This window comes from Lepisma saccharinum, chromosome 25 (assembly GCF_977018435.1).
Source record: "Lepisma saccharinum chromosome 25, izLepSacc3.1, whole genome shotgun sequence".
Lineage (NCBI taxonomy): Eukaryota > Metazoa > Arthropoda > Insecta > Zygentoma > Lepismatidae > Lepisma > Lepisma saccharinum.
The window spans coordinates 20650889-20669741 of NC_139253.1; the positions used below are offsets into that span (position 1 = coordinate 20650889).

The 18853-nt window shown below is 36.7% G+C and overlaps 1 protein-coding gene across 1 annotated transcript in view; it reads right to left on the bottom strand.

The window, feature by feature from the left end:
• The window catches only part of kl-3 (dynein heavy chain 8, axonemal kl-3), a 217449-nt gene that overhangs the window by 119872 nt on the left and 78724 nt on the right, over positions 1–18853 (bottom strand). Inside the window, exons 20-24 of the mRNA XM_083111913.1 lie at positions 17792–17955; positions 16142–16396; positions 6784–7024; positions 3527–3726; positions 1815–1986 (exon numbers count right to left, since the gene is read on the bottom strand). Coding sequence (XP_082968039.1) covers positions 1815–1986; positions 3527–3726; positions 6784–7024; positions 16142–16396; positions 17792–17955 — 1032 coding nt within the window. The remainder of the gene's footprint in view (positions 1–1814; positions 1987–3526; positions 3727–6783; positions 7025–16141; positions 16397–17791; positions 17956–18853) is intronic.

An 18853-nucleotide genomic window follows, 5' to 3' on the forward strand; every position in this document is an offset into this window, starting at 1 on the left:
TGTGACATATCATATTTTCCCAGGGGCTGGTTTTCTGTTAGTTGTTAGTTAGTTTAAGCACGTTTCTTGGTGTTTTGAAATCAATAACACTGTTTTTATTGATCATATAAATGCATATTTCTACTATATTTTCGGTTTAGGGCATATTATGGCTTAAAAGTGTGGAATAGGGCATATTATGGCCCAAAAGTGTGGAATAAAAACATATTTTCATGTTTAACACACAGTATTTCAAGTGTTTAAAAATAAATTCCTGGCTAGTTTCACAAACTTATCTAAACGAAGGATATTTTTTTCAGTTTGTTTTATACCTTGGTTGGAAAATAACCAACGGTGTATTTTTCCTGGACGTGTTTTAAAAAATACACAGTGAAATTGTTTTCCAATTGTTCGTTTCGTTGTCCGCAATCGGCTTAAACATTGTTAGGCTATTGTTCATTCCTTATCGTTAGCTGTTCTGCCCTCCCCTCCCCTTCTATACACGGCAACCAGACAGCATTGGAAGTGTACATTATTTTCAGTGAGGGAGCGTATCAGTGCCAAGGAAGGGGAGGAAGGAATCCTGTCATTTAGAGTTTGAGTTCGCAGTGCATACAGAGACCATTTTTGATCCAGAAAATAGGGGAACAAATTTTGCAGGTAATGCGTACATTGTTATAATTTCAAGATGCCGAAAGTGAAATGCTCAGAGAGTGTGAAATTAAAAAGTTTTGTGAGAGAGTTTTGTGAAAAGTTTTTCAGTACTGATGGCCGAATTTTATTTTGTAAATTGTGTTTCATATATTTTTTAAATGTCAGTCATTTTAAATTTTACATATATCCTATTCATCATATTTTCAGTTTTTAAGGTCATATTTTGCTCATTTTAAGGACATAAGCATGCATATTACAGAAGTTTTTAAGTCATAAAAATCCGAACCTAGAAATAACATATAAAATACAGCTCTTTACATTTTATGAATATGAATTATTAAGTGATGTCTACTTGAGTATTGAGTATTGAAAATGGCTTTAATTCTTATGAGCACCTATGTAGCAAAAAGTTTATTTTATTTTTGTAAACCCACTTATGCTGATGTAGGCTAACTGAGACTCGATCTAAGTTTAAAGTGTACTGTGCAATGTACCTCTGCCAAGAATCAAACCTTGGGCCCACGATTACAAGGAGATTACATAGCCAGAAACATCCATAATACAAACTTTGTGCTTGCACAAGTTTCTTTATAAACTGCAAAGAAAGAAAGAAAGAAAGAAAGAAAGAAAGAAAGAAAGAAAGAAAGAGAGAGAGAGAGAGAGAGAGAGAGAGAGAGAGAGAGAGAGAGAGAGAGAGAGAGAGAGAGAGAGAGAGAGAGAGAGAGAGAGAGAGAGAGAGAGAGAGAGAGAGAGAGAGAGAGAGAGAGAGAGAGAGAGAGAGAGAGAGAGAGAGAGAGAGAGAGAGAGAGAGAGAGAGAGAGAGAGAGAGAGAGAGAGAGAGAGAGAGAGAGAGAGAGAGAGAGAGAGAGAGAGAGAGAGAGAGAGAGAGAGAGAGAGAGAGAGAGAGAGAGAGAGAGAGAGAGAGAGAGAGAGAGAGAGAGAGAGAGAGAGAGAGAGAGAGAGAGAGAGAGAGAGAGAGAGAGAGAGAGAGAGAGAGAGAGAGAGAGAGAGAGAGAGAGAGAAGAGAGAGAGAGAGAGAGAGAGAGAGAGAGAGAGAAAGAAAGAAAATCGACATTAGATAAATTAAATGCTCTCATAAAATGTTATGCATGTGCAAAATATCCAACAACAAATTTACAATTTACTTAGCAGTTGTAAATAATAACAAAACAAATAACTACCTGAAATTTCTTGGCTTCAGCAGGCAACTGCTTCGCAATGTCACCACCCACAAACACAGCCTCCAGGTACACCCACAAGTTTTGAGTAATAAGCCAATATTCTAGAATTTCTGCAGCACTGGTCAATCTCGAAACCCAGAGTTGAATGCTCTTCTTGAAAGGAGCATTGTACCTACACAAAAATAGTTACATGTAGCTAATAGTTCACATCCAATAGATATAAATGAACATGAACTTACTTTGCTTAATTACCATATAGCAAACAAAGTAAACAGAATTTTTTTTAACTACAACTACAGTCTGTCCCAGGAGTCTGTGGAGCAACAACGCTGTGCATAATGGTAGAGAAGGGGAGAAAGCAAGTAGGCAGAGTGAAGCAGCACTGTTTCCCTCTCCATGCAATTACCTTCCTTCTCACCTTTGCCTCACCATCAGCCGTAGACTCAACAAATTCATAACCATAGTGTACAGAAAACCAAATGCAGGCAACCAATATATCCATCACTTTCCATCCACATCTAGCCAAAGGCTAATGTGTGGCTGAACTTTTACTAAAGAGCCTGTTCCTACTGCTGTACAGAAGAAGACCTAAGGGAAGAGCTAGCCACAGAACAAGCCCTGACACTGAGTCCCAACTCTCCACTTGGTGTAGTAAGGCAGAAATGCAAGTCAGACAACCTATACCCTACCACAACCAACTCCCAACATGAACAAAAAGTGGTTTACCTTCCCATGTCATCCCACCACATCCGAAGCCCTTCTTCCATCAATGAAAGAACCCACCGCTGGACTTACTAAGCAGATCAGATACAAACGCCTGCCATTATCCACTTCCCTCACAAATTAAGCATTGGCAGCAGACTAGTACACAATGTGTGGATTCCCCTATCACAGCAGTTAACCCCAAGGAACAGTAGACAACATGAGCGCAGGCAGGCAGACACCAACAGTGCACCTAGCAGCATTTGACAAAGTGAAAACAATAGAAGTATGCCAAGCAACACTGCAGCAAGTTCCAATGAGGATGGTAACAGCGGCCATTGAAATTAATACAATCATAATAATATTTAAAAAAAATAAGTTTTAAAGAGACTTTAGTACATCTATAAACCTGGTTATGAGAAAGCTTACACCACATGGTACCCAGTACTTTTGAAGATTCCCATCAATAAAAAGCACACTTACACCAACCAATGCCCAACACTCATGGCAAAAACTATGACAACATGCAGAACAGCACAGTCTAACACTACAGGAAAGTGATACCATGAGTTAAAGAAGCCAACAGACATTGAAGGCATTTGGTCTTCAAAAGGAAAAGGTTTTCAAAGACCAACATGAGAATTGAAAATATCTTACATCTTGGTACACCTATTATATATGCCGCACTACATCATGAACAGTGCATACCCTGGATACTTCATAAATCATCTTTGTCTAGCTGCACCATAAAGAAGTATTGTATTCATTGAATACATTATTGTGGAGATTTAAAAACCCAACCCTGCCCTTGCAAAGAATGAGGAAGCTAATGTTACATAATTTTGCAGCTAAATCCTACAAACAAATAGTTTAGAAGCAATTAATGTTATTTACAATGTTGGGGAGAAACACAGTACTGGAAGGAGACAATGCCATCAAAATATGAATAAAGGCATAAATTGTGTGCGTCTCAGCATGCTCGCAAAATTCAAAGAGGAGGTAATAAATACCTGTTTGACAACAAGGAACCAAGCACCATCAAGCTATCCTCTGACAACGCAATAATTTCCTGCGTCTCTGTTCCTTTCAGAAGCAACTCTCCTCTACTCTTGAAAGCGGAAAATGATAGTTCCACCGTGGCCCAGTCAGCAATCACTTGTTTTAATTTTGCCTCTATGTCCTTTTCTTTCACTGCACTTATGCATATATCCTGCAAGAAATCAGGTTAATTTCTTAAAATAATTACCTTTAAAACTGCCACAAAAGGAAAAACAATCGATGAGATACTTATGTGTTTGTTTCCCTAATTTCTAGACAGGAATTATACACATGACAAATTATATTTATGTGTTATAACTAGACGTCGGATTTTAGGTTTTTAACCTATTTTTCCTTTGCAGGTAAATAAGAAATAACAAGTTATATCTGCTTTTCATAAAAAAAAAAAACTGACAGTTTTATAGTGTCTAAAATAACCTATTTTGCTTGTTAGGACCTATTTTAGGTTTATGTGCCTAAATTAAACCTTTTTTTAGGTTTTACAGGATTTTTATATCTCACAGAGGTATTTACTAGGTTTGGTGGCAAAATAATTCAATGACTGGCATGTTTGAAACATGTTTTCTGTCGATTTCCCTCCCTCCAAGTATATGATGTTTATCAAAGATTTAAACGAAATAAAAATGTCTGACGTCACTTTTACCTGCCAGTGACGGCAAAAGGGGACATTTCCCCCCTACTTTTTACCACTGCACTATAGACTCTTAATGCTAAGCCTTGCCTACTAAGATAAAGTAAACTGTCCTTGCCCCCCCCCCCTCCCCATTCTCAGTTTTGGCACCAAATCGTCTCTACTGCATGCACAGTTCCAAGTGCAAACTTCTGATCTGTGTGGCCTTGCTCACTTTCGCGTCAGTTTGGTCCTTTCTTGCATTCACGCCTTGTGAAGTAATATTTCAGCATTCAAATTAGCACTACTGACTATGTTTCTGTTGAAAGATAATTTTCAGCACATGAAATGATCCTCACAGACAAAAGGTGGAGTTTGAGTGTGGATAACGCAAAAAGATTCATGGTGGTTACTAGGACCATGATAAAATTCAAGTATAATTCCTGGTTTTCAAGGTGAACTTTCCAAAAATTCAAGGATACGAGGAGATGTTTTCTCTATTCCAACCTTACGTATTACCGACTCTCACCCTCCCTTCCATACACAACAATATTGACAATATAAAGGGTTTGTATGATTCCAATGTAACAAAAAATTTACCTAATCAACTTGGCTCAGTCGGTAACGTGTCTGACTACCATGCTCAAGGTCCCAGGTTCGATCCCCGGCCGGTTCAAATCCGGGAACTTTTCTAACGTTGGAAGCAGCCCCGGCGCCCACCCAGCGTCGAATGACATGGGTACCTGGGGGAAACCCTGGGGGGTAAAGACGGTCAGGGGTGTGATGCTGAACACATCACCCCCACTCATGACTGGATCAAGAAAGTGTGGGGCGTTACCCCCACACCCCTTATACGCCTTCATGGTGTGGTGCTAAGCACAGGGGAGCACTTTTACCTTTTTTACTTCAAGATATATTATTTTGTAATAATCTTTTGTTTGTCAGATAGATTGTTCTGTATAAGACACTAACAAAGTAAATGGATTGAGAAAATTTTGTTTTATTTTCTGTGTAGCTTTCTTTTTCATCCTCAAAAAAATGAATGAAATAAAAGCTAAACTGAGAGAAACTTGCCTCAGGGCATTTATAAACATGTATAAATTTAATGGGATATGGATTAATAAAAGTTGCAATTTTTCACATCTACGGAGAACAAAATGGAATAGAGAAAACATCCGCTTGTACCTTATTTCACATCTTGCCAAAATTCATGAACCAATAATTCACGCATAATTTTCGGTGCCAAAAATTCACGTGTAATTCTTGGAATTCAAGGAATTCCAAGTGAGTAGCCACCCTGATATTGTGCAGCAAATTATACATACGTAATTCATTTTCATATCAACAAGTAACTTTTTCTAACAGCACAAGTGCAGTATTATAATAATTTGTAGATAATTTTGAAAATGATATAAAGAAATTAAAATTAGTTTAGAAAATTAATATTTGGATATTACGGTTCTTGTGAAATTTTTAACGATTGTATCTAATCAGTATTTTTCGGGAATTTTGTACCAAATTAAGTCTTTTTGCAACCTATTTCAGGATTTTTCGAGCCTACTTTAAGGTTTTTAGAACCTATTTTAGGATTTTTAGAACCTATTTTAGGAACCTAAAAGCACACTTTTTAGAACCTAAAAATCCAAGGTCTAGTCATAACTTTAACATTACAGGGAACAAACAAATGTAAAATATCATATTGTGTGGACAGTTTTATACTGGAACGTTAACTGACATAGAAGTATAATGCAAGCAATTAAAAGGCATCATATAATTGAAATATTACTGAAAATAGTGGCTTGACTAGAGTCTAAGAAACTACTTATATTAGGATACATGCTAGAGGGAATAAAAAACACGGTTGATAATTAGAAGACATGAGTGAGTACTAAAAAGATTTCCACGAAAACTTACTTGTAAATGTTCTATTAATTTCGGTAGCCTCTGCCACCATCCACTTGGGAAACTCGATGCTTCACTGTTGGGTTGACTTCCAGTTCCAGTTGTTTCCTCGCTAACCCTTAGGAGCGCTGGTTTAACCAGTTCATCTTCTGCATGTGATAGGTTTGAGTTGTTGCAAAAGCGGGAGCCAAACATGATGTGCCTGACCACTGTCGATATTCAGCTCATGCAGAAAGTGCATAATTGCATGCGTCTCTTTAAGTTTTGTGTCAATCATTGTGTGCACTGTTTGCCTAACTGAAACTTTTTTGATCCTGTGGTTGTTAAACTTGAGGTGCTTTACTAGTCCAGTAGTTCGTTGGGATTTTTTATATTAAGAATTGTGATATGTAGGATTTTTAAAAAGTGTAAATTATCACTTAAAATTCATTGCTAGGAAAGTAACAGATGTACACACAGTAATTCAAGGATCACAATTACAGTGGAACCTAGATTATTTTATGTTTTTCAGGGGACCAAGCTGAAAAAACAAAAAAATACGGGAAAAAGTAAAATTGAGAAAACATTTATAACATTTTGCCATGTTGGGTCCATCAAGATTGAATGTATAATGTAGGAAAATGTATAATCAGGGAACGTAAAATCGGGATTCCACTGTATTTACTAATTTCTGAAAGTAGGGAAAAAACTACATACCTCAACTTCATCTTTATGTTTCAGCAAAGGTGCTTCCATAACATTACGCAGGAGAAAATTAGGGGAGTCAATTTCAAACTGAAACTTCGTAGCAGCACCTATTCTTTCCCAGTGTCTGTCTTTCATTGCCTTATTTGACATCATTTCAAGCAAAGGGCAAGTTTCGTTGAAGTCATCAATCTTCTTCTTAAGATCTAAATAAGCCTGCCATTCCATCATTCCCTTTGGAAGCTTCTTGCATCTAAAAATGGAGCAGAAAGCAAAACAAATATTAAGTAAAATTTAAGTGAAGAATTGAGAGCTACCACATAGATGATTCATTAGGATTCTCACGTTACTGTAAGTGGGTACGGGTTTGATCCAGTGCTCAAAAATGTCACTGTTGACCCAGGATTGTGAGGATAATGAAGGAGCTTGTGACGTTCACTAGTCAATCATTTGCACGATTACATTTCGTTCATAAATATTTGAAACTAAAACGCGAAGGTGAAGGTACAACTTCTATGGGTCTATATATTAGTGAAATAACTGAGAAATATGCAGTTCACTATTACCTATATTTCCATTTTTTCAGACACACTACCACACAATGACTATTGATTCTCGTTGCTATAGCAACGTTAGAATTCCAAATATCTCGTTTATACAGCGTATAGCGCAATAAATAACATAAAACATAATTAACGTAGTACAAAGTAAAAAAAAAAGTAAAGTGTTCCCCTGTGCTTAGCACCACGCCATGAAGGCGTATAGGGGGTGTGGGGGTAACGCCACACACTTTCTTGATCCGGTCGTGAGTGGGGGTGATGTGATCAGCATCACGCCCCTGACCGCCTTTACCCCCCAGGGTTTCCCCCAGGTACCCATGTTATTCGACGCTGGGTGGGCGCCGGGGCCGCTTCCATCGTTAGAAAAGTTCCCGGATTTGAACCGGCCGGGGATCGAACCCGGGACCTTTAGCATGGTAGTCAGACGCGTTACCGACTGAGCCACCGCGGCCAACAAAGTACAATGTACAAAGTAATTATTATACATTTTTTTTGAACAGTTAATATAAAGTGATTTGTATAATATGAAATTAATAATTTCAATAAACATACAATTATATTGTGCGGATTCACAGGACCGTCACAACATTCCCCTCCTCCGGGAAAATGAAAACTACCAAACAGCGAGGAGGAGTTTTCATTTACAAATCAGTCCGTTGTTTATCAACATAACTAAAACAAAGTTACAAATGGACAATATTATCTGACATTCGACAACAACATGCACATAAACAGATTTGTGCCTAACAGGTAATAACAAATCAGAACATAATACAACATTCAATTGTACAATATGATAAACAGAATGGTTTCCCTTTTCCAGTATCTACTCTCATAAATTTAATTCTCAGACAAGAGTTGATTCCTCTTTTCTTCCGAACAGTTAAACACTCGAAGATTTGAAAAGTTCACCTTGTCATAATATTGCTGGTTCATTGTGTAAAGAATTGCATTATTGTCCTTAATTTCCTTGACAAGGAATGGCCCAATATACAAGTTGAACAATTTATGAATCTGGCTGTTAATTTTGGAACTAACTTGCCTATTTTTTATCATAACCAAATCTCCTGTTTGAAGTTTCATCGAGTTCAATGCATTCTTAATCTTCCTGCTACTTCTAGATTGTCTAGTCCTGATTTCTGCTAAAAACAATTTGCGTTTCCATGGCAAAGATTTAATTTGTTCTGGCCAGCTGATTTCTTCAAATATTGAGTCCTTCATATCTTCATGTAAGAAAAGTTCACTAGGAGATAATCCGGTAACTGAAGAGCATGAATGATTTAATAACTGAATAATAGAATTTATTTTTGGATACCAACTGGTGTGATTATCATTGCAGAATAATCGCAGTAATCTAACAATCTCCTTATTGTACCTCTCAATAGGATTAGATTTCGGATTGTATGTAGTGGTAGTAATATGCTTAATTTTTCTTGAATCCATGTAGGCTTTCCACGCATTTGATGTAAATTGGCTTCCACAATCTGATAATAATACATTACACACAGGGTAATGTTTAAAATATTGTTCTTCAAAACGATTGATAATTTCCCTGGCAGTCGCTTTCCTTAACGGATAAATCATAACAAACTTTGACATAACGTCTACAATTGTGAGGAGATATTCATATGTACGTGATCTTGGTAATTTTCCGATTAAATCAATAGAGAGGAAATCGTGAGGTTGGTGAGAAACGACGTGATATTCATCTCTCCGCAACGGCCGATCTACAATCTTTGTTCGTGCACATTCTAAGCAATCTTTCAGGTAATTTCTAATTGATTTCCTCATGTACGGCCAAAAATATGCCCTTCTACAAGCTGATAAAACCTTCTGATAACCAAAATGTCCATTTAAATCATGCATTTTGTGCAATACCAAAGGTATAAGCTCACGTGGCACTACAAGTTTACAAATTTCTTCTGAATTGGGTTTATATAAAAGAATTTTGTCGTGAAGAAGATACTTTGAAAAGTCTTTATCAGTTGTACTATTTTCCAGGTGAGAAATTATATTATTACATTTTTCATCTGCTCGTTGAGCTTTTAGCCAAATAGAAGAAGTACCATCTTGTGAATCTTCCACAATTACTTGATTGATATATAATTTATCATCAAGTGCACAATAAGTAGTACAAGGCGGAAATCTGCTCAACGTATCAGCAATATTATTCGAAACTCCTGGGACATGATATAACGTGAAATCAAAACACTGCAGTTTGAGAGCCCATCTCGTAAGACGAGAATTAAGTGATTGTGCAGTTTTAAGCCAAGACAACGACTTATGATCTGAATATAAGTTGAAATCAGTTCCTTTAAGATATATAGCAAATTTCTCCAGAGCAAATAATATAGCTAAACATTCCAATTCGTGTGTACTATATGTAATCTCTGCTCCTCTAAGAGCACGACTGCCATATTGTATGACACGAATTTCATCATTATCAACTTGCCAAAGTACACAACCCAATCCTTTCTGGCTTGCATCAACAGAAACACAAAACCTCAACTCAAAGTCGGGTTGACTCAATGCTGGTGCTGAAATTAGAGCATTCTTTTATAACAAGAAAGCTTCTTGACACTGAGGTGTCCAATAAAATGGCACATTCTTGCATAAAAGATGATATAATGGACTAGCGATATCTGAAAATCCCTGTATAAAATGATTCCTCCAATTTGCCAGTCCTAAAAATTTGCGAAGTGACTTTTTGTTTTGAGGAACAGGAAACTGTAGAATAGCTGAGTCTTTATCATGATCGACCTTAATCTCAGAACCAGACACCACATGACCCAAAAACTTAATTTCCGTTTGGAAAAAATTGCATTTGGCAAATTTTATGGACATGTTCGTCTTCTGCAATGCCTGTAGAACATAATCAAGATGTTCAAAATGTTTCTCTATTGTTGGGCTAAATATTAAACTGTCATCCACATATATCATCAGAAATGAATGAGTCTCTGGTCCAAACACTTTATTCATTCTCTCAACAAAAACAGAAACAGCTGATTTTATACCAAATGGCAAGTAACAAAACACGTGCTGTCGTCCTCGATACGAAAAAGCTGTGTACTTATATGAGTCGGTCGTAAGTGGTATTTGAAAATATCCACAGGAGAGATCAATCGAAGAAAAATATCTTGCACCCTTAAAATGTTGAAGTAGCTCGTTTATCGGTTCAACATGGGTAAGTGGTGAAATTACATGTTGGTTTAGGCGACGAAAATCCACCACTGGACGCCACTCACCGTTAGATTTTGGTACGATATGTACAGGATTTAAATAAGGCGAAGACATCTCTTTAATTATTCCCCAGGCTTTCCATTTTTCTAGTTCCCTTTCTAACGATGCTCTTTTGGCGAACGGTACCGGATATATAGGTGCCTTAATTGGTTCCTTTGTGTCTAGTTCAATTTGATAAGGTTCTACGAATGCAGATCGGGGTCGATCAGAAAACAACCTATGATATTCTATTATTAGATTCTCAAGCTGAGACTGCTGCTCCGTGCTGAGTGATTCACACGACCGTACCTTCGTCGTGATCTGATCTAGAGAAACGATAAGTAAATTTTCTGCTTCTTCGACTATAGTAACTTCCTGCATCTGGCAGCGATCCCTATCAGTTGTGCTTTTGCTAGAGTTAAATGGCTGAACTAGTTCGGAACCAGTAGACGCCATCAAACTAATTTCGTTTCTTCTAAAATCGAGTACAGCTTTGTATTGCCTTAAAAATGGTATTCCGAGAATTAATTCAGCATGCAGTTGCTTCAATACAAACATCTCCAAAGAAAAAACTTCCGAGTTAATTGAAATACTTATAATCTTCCGACCAGCAACACGAAACTTCTGATGTCCTGCAAACGGCAATAACTTAAGTTGATCCACGGTATCCAGTTTGGCACTCGGAATGATTGATTTTATACTGCACCATAATTCATAACTGACTAAATTACACTGGCTTCCACTGTCGATGACACACTGTATTGTAATACCGCAAACTGTTCCTGTGATCAGAGGTTGATCAGTAATAGGAGTAGGTATGCCAGTATCATTTAAAGTCCAAGTAGGTTCATCTTCGTACCAATCTAACTGGAAAAATATTGAAAGTGGATAACAATGATCAACTTCAGATAAAACGGAATTACTTAATACAGCATACTGATAAGTTGTGCTTATATTATCACTACGATATGATTTAGACGGACCCTCCATTATGTTAGTGCGAGCAAACTGGTCCACGTTCACCCGCGACGTTCGTTTAATGTTGCTTCAGGGGCAGAAGAAATGAACTGTTTACAAGAAGTTTCTCTTGGATCGAAAGATGGAGCATTTTCATTCAATGGAGTATTCGCCACTGCAGTTGCATTGCAACTGTTTCCCGTTGACAACTGAGAAGACGAATATCCGCAATTGGCACATACACTGCACGGTTGGAATGAGTGGAAATTATTGTTAGGGAACTGAGAGTTAGGATGCAGTGTAAATTGCTGTTGTTCTTGCTCGTTTCTGGCATTGAAACTGTTGCTCATAAATCTACCATTATTGTTGAAGTATCGAGAGCTTTGTGGACTTCTATTTTGCCGGAAATTTTGAGTTCCTGCACCATTACGTCTGTAACGATTATATGGTCTGTTAGTTAGGTTAGGCTTCCCAAAATTATTATTTCTATTAAATATCATCGTCTTCTGGCTGGAGTTTGATTGTTGGTTTTCAGCAACAAACGGAACATCTGTACGTGGAATCTTAATTCTTTTATTTTCATCGCTAGAAGAAACAAAATGAACACTATCATTAGGTCTTACGTTACGTCTTGAACCTTGATTTCCATTAGGTTCATCATCGTTCACAAACGATGAACTTTTAGCAACACTTTGAACTCTCAGTTTTGCCCTTGCACTATTATTGTCGGTAAAACTTTTAGAATTATTCCCATCATGTCGGAAATTTTTTTCACGTACATTATCATGAACACTAAAACTCTTGTTCGATCTTGAATTCACTAAATCCAACCTCTTTAGTAACGCAATTACATCATCCATTTTAACTAGTCTAGCAGCTAATATTGTTTGTGCAATAGATGTGGGCAACTGATTGATTAAAATGTCAATAACTTCTGCATCATTCGGACGATCAACTAAATTATAATATGCTGAATGCGTACGAATAGCAAAAACTTCCATACTACTCGTCGATTTAGGATCATATTTACGACTTCTAAGTTCAGATAATTGAGCCTGAGTTAACGAATAAGACGTGTAGTGATTCAGAAATTCGTCAACAAACTGTTTGTACGATGTAAACGAATCGACATGAGTATTATACCAACCTTCTGCAGGTCCTTAGAAACAATTAGTAATACATTCAAGCCTTTGCATGTCAGGAACTTGCAGTAAGTCTAAGTAGGACGATAAAGTTTTAATAAACTTACGTGGGCTTGATTTTTCAGGATCTCCAGAATATTTAGGAAGAACAGTAAGTTCATTCAATCTTACCAACCGTCGAGGTTCTTGAGTAAACGAACGCACACAATTGTCAGGATAATCACATCGATGATTCTGCGGGTTTGATGACTTTTGGTTAACTTGCCTTCTTCTTTCCTGCCCAGAACCATCAGAATATAAAGAACGGGTTGATTGACATAACTTGTTAGTATTACTAGCTCTCATGCGATTATTTCTAGAACGTTTGTGTCTTTGTGAAGCAATGCGATTGTGTTCGTCATCAGAAACATCACACGCTGAAGAATTAGATGATTTAGGAGAGGTTAGGTTCCGTGCAGGAATACCAGGTTGACAGTTACCATTCACATGAGAACTGTAAACTTGTACAGGATTACTTGAGTCAACATTAGTCGAAATATTTGATGTTAACTTAGTAATCTTTTCCTCACATGCTTCTACGCGCTTCGTTATTTCGTCCTTGCTCACAACGACTTCAAGTCTATGAACTTGCCGAGACAACCCTGAAACATTGTTCTGGCATTCTGTAATCTGATTATTCAATCCAGCAAGTTTATCAGAATTCTCTGCACAAGTAGTGTTGACTTCCTCGATTTTCACTGTTAGTCCTTGCACTTCTCTTTCCATTTCCTGATGTAATGAACGTGTTGCTAATTTGCAGGACTCGGCAACTTCAGCTAATTCCTTCCGTAACGATGTACTCAATTCGTGGAAGTCAAGGTTGAGTAGTTGCTGTGAATTTTGAATTTCCTGTTGAGATTCCCTGATTTTTGTAAACTCAATCTGTTGAGACTCTTGAGTTTCCCTCATTTTTGTAAACTCAAGCTGTTGAGACTCTTGAGTTTGCCTCATAGAATCTTGAGTTTCCCTCATTTTTGTAAATTCAAGCTTTTGTGTTTCCCTCATTTTTGTAAATTCCACCTGTTGTGACTCGCTGATTTTCCTTAACTCTGCAAGTAGATCAAACATTTGAAAAGGAACATTACTTTGCCCCATTGACGTCTCTGCCAACACAGAAGGACGAATGTCAATTTCTTTAACATTCTCTTTACTTCTTTTCCATTGCACGAAAGCTTCAATACTGAACGGGTCATAAGATGGATCACAATCTTTACAGAAATAATTTTCATTTAACTGGTATAACTCCCAATGCTTATCTGACAAACCCAAACATTGTAAATGATACCAACGGCCACAATTTTCACAAGCTACCAACCTTTCCTTATCGGGATCTTTGCAGCACTTCACCATATTTATGGCACCATTCTTATTTTGTAATTCATCAGGATCGTCACCACAATTGATAGATCTTGCTGTAAGACTTGTTTTGGATCTCAGATTATAAGGATTACTTGATGCGTACATAATAGAAATTTATGTACAAACTAGATTCACGAAAACAATGGTGTAACTTAACACATACGCAAAACACATCACTTAAGATCGTGCTGATAACGTTCCACAATACTGGACCACCAATTATACTGTGACGTTCACTAGTCAATCATTTGCACGATTACATTTTGTTCATAAATATTTGAAACTAAAACGCGAAGGTGAAGGTACAACTTCTATGGGTCTATATATTAGTGAAATAACTGAGAAATATGCAGTTCACTATTACCTATATTTCCATTTTTTCAGACACACTACCACACAATGACTATTGATTCTCGTTGCTATAGCAACGTTAGAATTCCAAATATCTCGTTTATACAGCGTATAGCGCAATAAATAACATAAAACATAATTAACGTAGTACAAAGTAATTATTATACATTTTTTTTGAACAGTTAATATAAAGTGATTTGTATAATATGAAATTAATAATTTCAATAAACATACAATTATATTGTGCGGATTCACAGGACCGTCACAAGCTACTCAAAAAGAAGGCATGATCATGGTGCAGAAAGCCAGAGAACAATGGTGATAGGTAGAAGCATAGATATTTTGTTTTTGATGAAACACGAAATGTGAAATAACACACTGTAATGTTCATTTTTCATGTTTTGAAGGTGAGAAGTGCATTTTCCAATCATATTTTGTCACGAAATAATGCAAAATGAACTGCAAAATAAGCTCTAAAACATGAAACAAAGAGTTTATTTACAGACACAACACTTTCTGAAGTCAGAATTATCCTGTGAGTTATGCAATTCATGGAACATTTAATAATATTTACAGCAGAATTAACTTGAGAAGAAAAAATTGAAGAATAAACTTAATACTCTGACAACTACATAAATGTAGTATTGGAAGGGAAATCTTAATTTGTGTAAAAAGTGTAGTTTTTAAAATCAAACTTAGTTATATTTACCATTTTAACACCGAAATGCCATTTTATATACAGTACTGCTTCTGATCCTGAAATGTGCCCAGTTTTGGTATCGAAATCTTTATCTTTTATCACATAAATATGTGGCTCTAGTGATAGGACTCAATGTGCTGATCAGATGTCACCCAATGAAAAGTTGCTTGGTATATCCTGGTCCTCAAAGTGCTGTTGAAATTGTATTGGCTTATTTGAAAAGTTATGGAAATAGTAGAATGTCCAGGGACTGAACATGAATCTTGGCATTCTGTTGTGGTGAGGTCAGAGCTTGGTGTGCTAGCTCAGTGATCATGTGTCAGTATGGAATTCTAGGGATCCGTATTCAGTTCCGGATCCGTATTCAGTTCCTGATGGAGCAACTGCTTTTGTTAAGTTTTCAGTTTGGTGTTTCTACCTCAAATTATGGTGGTACATTTATTATTCATTTTCAGGGGTAAAAAAGGTAAAGGTAAAGTGTTTCCCTGTGCTTAGCACCATGCCATGAAGGCGTATATATATTTTTCAGGGGACTGAGGCTAAAGACCTTACAAAGCTAGAAAACTTATAGTCTGGGAAGTATTGCTATATTGGGACCAGGAAGATAAAGTAGGAAAATATAACAGTATTATGATTGTATAGTCAAGCAATTCTGAGCCCCAACTGGTTTCCTTCACATGTGTACCTAGAAGGTATGTGTGGAAGGTGGTCAGATAAGATTACCGAGCCCAAGCCAAGAACATGCAGAGTCTTATATATTCAAATTATCTGTTCGCATTGATGGTAAAGTGTAAGTAGAAAGGGGAACCTTTGCAAGCACAAAAAAATGTTTACATTGTGTATAACATAACTCCCAATTATGAATAACTATTCTGATCACACAAACACACAAAAAAAAAATCTAACAATCTCAGACACCACATAAAGAAGGCTAGAAAGAAAAAAACCTGAATGGCACACATTTTAGATACATACACGAAGTATTCTGCACTACAATTTTCATAATTCATGCTGGTAACAAACATTTCAATTTCAGAACACACCTGTTTTGAAATTCCACCAATTCATTGTTTATTTTCTCAATATCAATCTCCACCCACGGAATGTCATAATACCCATCAATTGACTCCATCACAGTATTGTACAGGCCATACAGCTTCTGCAGTAAATTCAACTCCCTCTTTCGTTGAAGCAGGTTAGGGTATTCATTCACAGGGAGGCCAAATAGCTTTTCTCCTGCACTGTAGGTTACATATTTTCTCCATAGTTCATCAAATCTATTTTGAAATACAATTAACCTGAAATAAAGAGATTTAAAACAGATATACAAAATAAGGAAATAATCTTAAAAAATAAGGAAATGATCTAAGATAATGTAAAATAATACTGTATTTGTATTTTTATTATTTTAAGTGGGGTAACATATTTACGTGTTGTGAAGGTTACTCACTGTATAATATAATCTATACAAAATTTGTACAAAATAGTCTTACTTACGTGAGTGAGTATACCCCTTCCCTCAGGTTATTTTTCCTCTAGGCACAAATCAGTTAGGATCCTGTGCAAATGAGGTCTGACGGAGAATGGGGAACACCTTATAGCAGAATATTTAACTGGGGGGTTTTAATTGAATGGTGACCTGTTTTTAACAAGTGTTTTTCAACCAAACCTTTTAACCAAATCCTTTTAACACTCTTGACACAGCATAAAATGATTTGTGCCTAGAGAAAAAAGAACCTGAGGAAGGGGGCAGTCGAACCCCGAAACATAGTTTCGAAATTCTATACTCACTCACGTAAGTAAGACTATTTTGTACAAATTTTGTATAGATTTTAAGTGGGGTGTAAGGGTGACCTTTAGTGAAGACACCCAAACATGAACCTCTCTTCCACATAGTTCAGCCTAGACTGCATTCATGCAAACTAACAAGGCTCTGACATCCTTTGTGAGGCTCGCGTTGTGTCCTGTCCATGTGTGTGTGTGTTTTCATCAGTTTCATCTTATCACCTTTCATCCTCATCTTCACAATTTGCCAAGAGTGGCAAGAAAGCACAGTAAAATAAAGCAAAACAATCAATCAATCTTATTTCAAGTCACTTTTCTGCCTTCATAGCATAATTACAATATTGAGAATGAATTGTGATTAGATAAAATTGGTGAAGGAACACACAAATGGACACATATACCCAAACTGGGGCTCTAACCAGGTACGTGAATCGGGAGTTGAACACACAATGTACTCCACCACCAAGCACATGCAAAATAGTACTAGTTTCTTAGTTTTCATGCAGAAATCCACATATAATTCTTGTATACATACACGGTAAGCACTATACAGTAGAACCCTGATTTTACATTTTCCCACATTATACATTCAATCTTGATGGTTCCAAGCAAATTGTTCTAAAATTTTCCTCAATTTTACATTTTCCTGCATTTTAAGTTTTTTCAGCTTGGTCCCCTGAAAAAGTTTTCCTCACGAGAAGTTAAATGAAAATAATTCTTAGCTACTAATAAAAGCTACTCAGTTTCTGTACGTAGAACAAAGATCACATTACTAATAATATATAAAACAAGTCAAATCATTGCCCCCGAAGAAAAATCCTGCTCAAAGTAAAGATGGCATGAGATTAAAAGTACAGTAATTGATGTGGAGCAACAAAATCATACAACAATCCAAAAATATACAATACCTGTCACTAGCTTCTCGGGGAGTTATTCCAGGTATCATAGGGCCACCTGCTTCATAATCTTCATCGAATTCGGCAAGATTTTCCTGGAAGAATTTAACTGCATCAAGCAGTTCTAATTTGAATGGCTCCTGTATGAGAACTAAATCATTCTGAACTTTCTGCGACTATGGAAGACAAAAAAAATTGTTTACTTAAAGTTTCTGAACATAATCATAATTCAAATTTGACTAAAAAAATCAGTTTATGTTTTACTTCTTTTTAACCTTGCTTGTTATGAAATATAGATTGTCCTTTTTCTGCAATAGATTTTGCGGATGTTACATATGACACTTGTTTTTATTGAGTATGTGATGAATATTTTTCAAACACACTTCAAGTTTCTTTTTTTTTTTGTGTATTAGGAATGGACAGATTAATTGGTAGTCTTATTGGTTGATTGAATTGTTGTTTTAAGTCCACTTTATGCACTGATAGGCTAATCAGAACTGGAAAGTTTAATCCAAACCACTGTGCAATGTTCCTTCACCGGGTATTACAAGGCAACGATGTTACCACTACACCATCGAGGAGGCCCTACTCTTATTGGTATCATCTGATGTGGCTATATCAGTGTATCAGTAAACTATAATTTTCCAGATCAGATATTATACCAGGTGGTTATAATTAAAGTGACGGTGTTCAGAGTGGTACAGCACGGGCTGTAATGAGAGTGGCAGTCTGAAACTTCGTAGATATGCTAATGAAGCAATGCGCTCGCAAATTATGGAAAGAAAAAAGTTCCAATTCTCGCCACCAGGGTAAAAAATGGCACTGTAAGCATTCAAAACATGGAATTTTCCGTAACTCTGATGTCAAAGTCGGTGACATTACCTAACCATTGTGTGAGCTCCCTGGTTGTTGTTGGTGACGCTTGTTGCTTTTTTTCCTTTAGTGATGTGAATGTTCGCCGAACATTAAAAAGTTTGAATTTTTCCATGTGAAAAGCAATGGCTATTGCGAAGAAAGACCGTGCACTGCTAGTGAAGTTGTTTTACCAGAATGGGAGCAATAGCAACGCTGCAC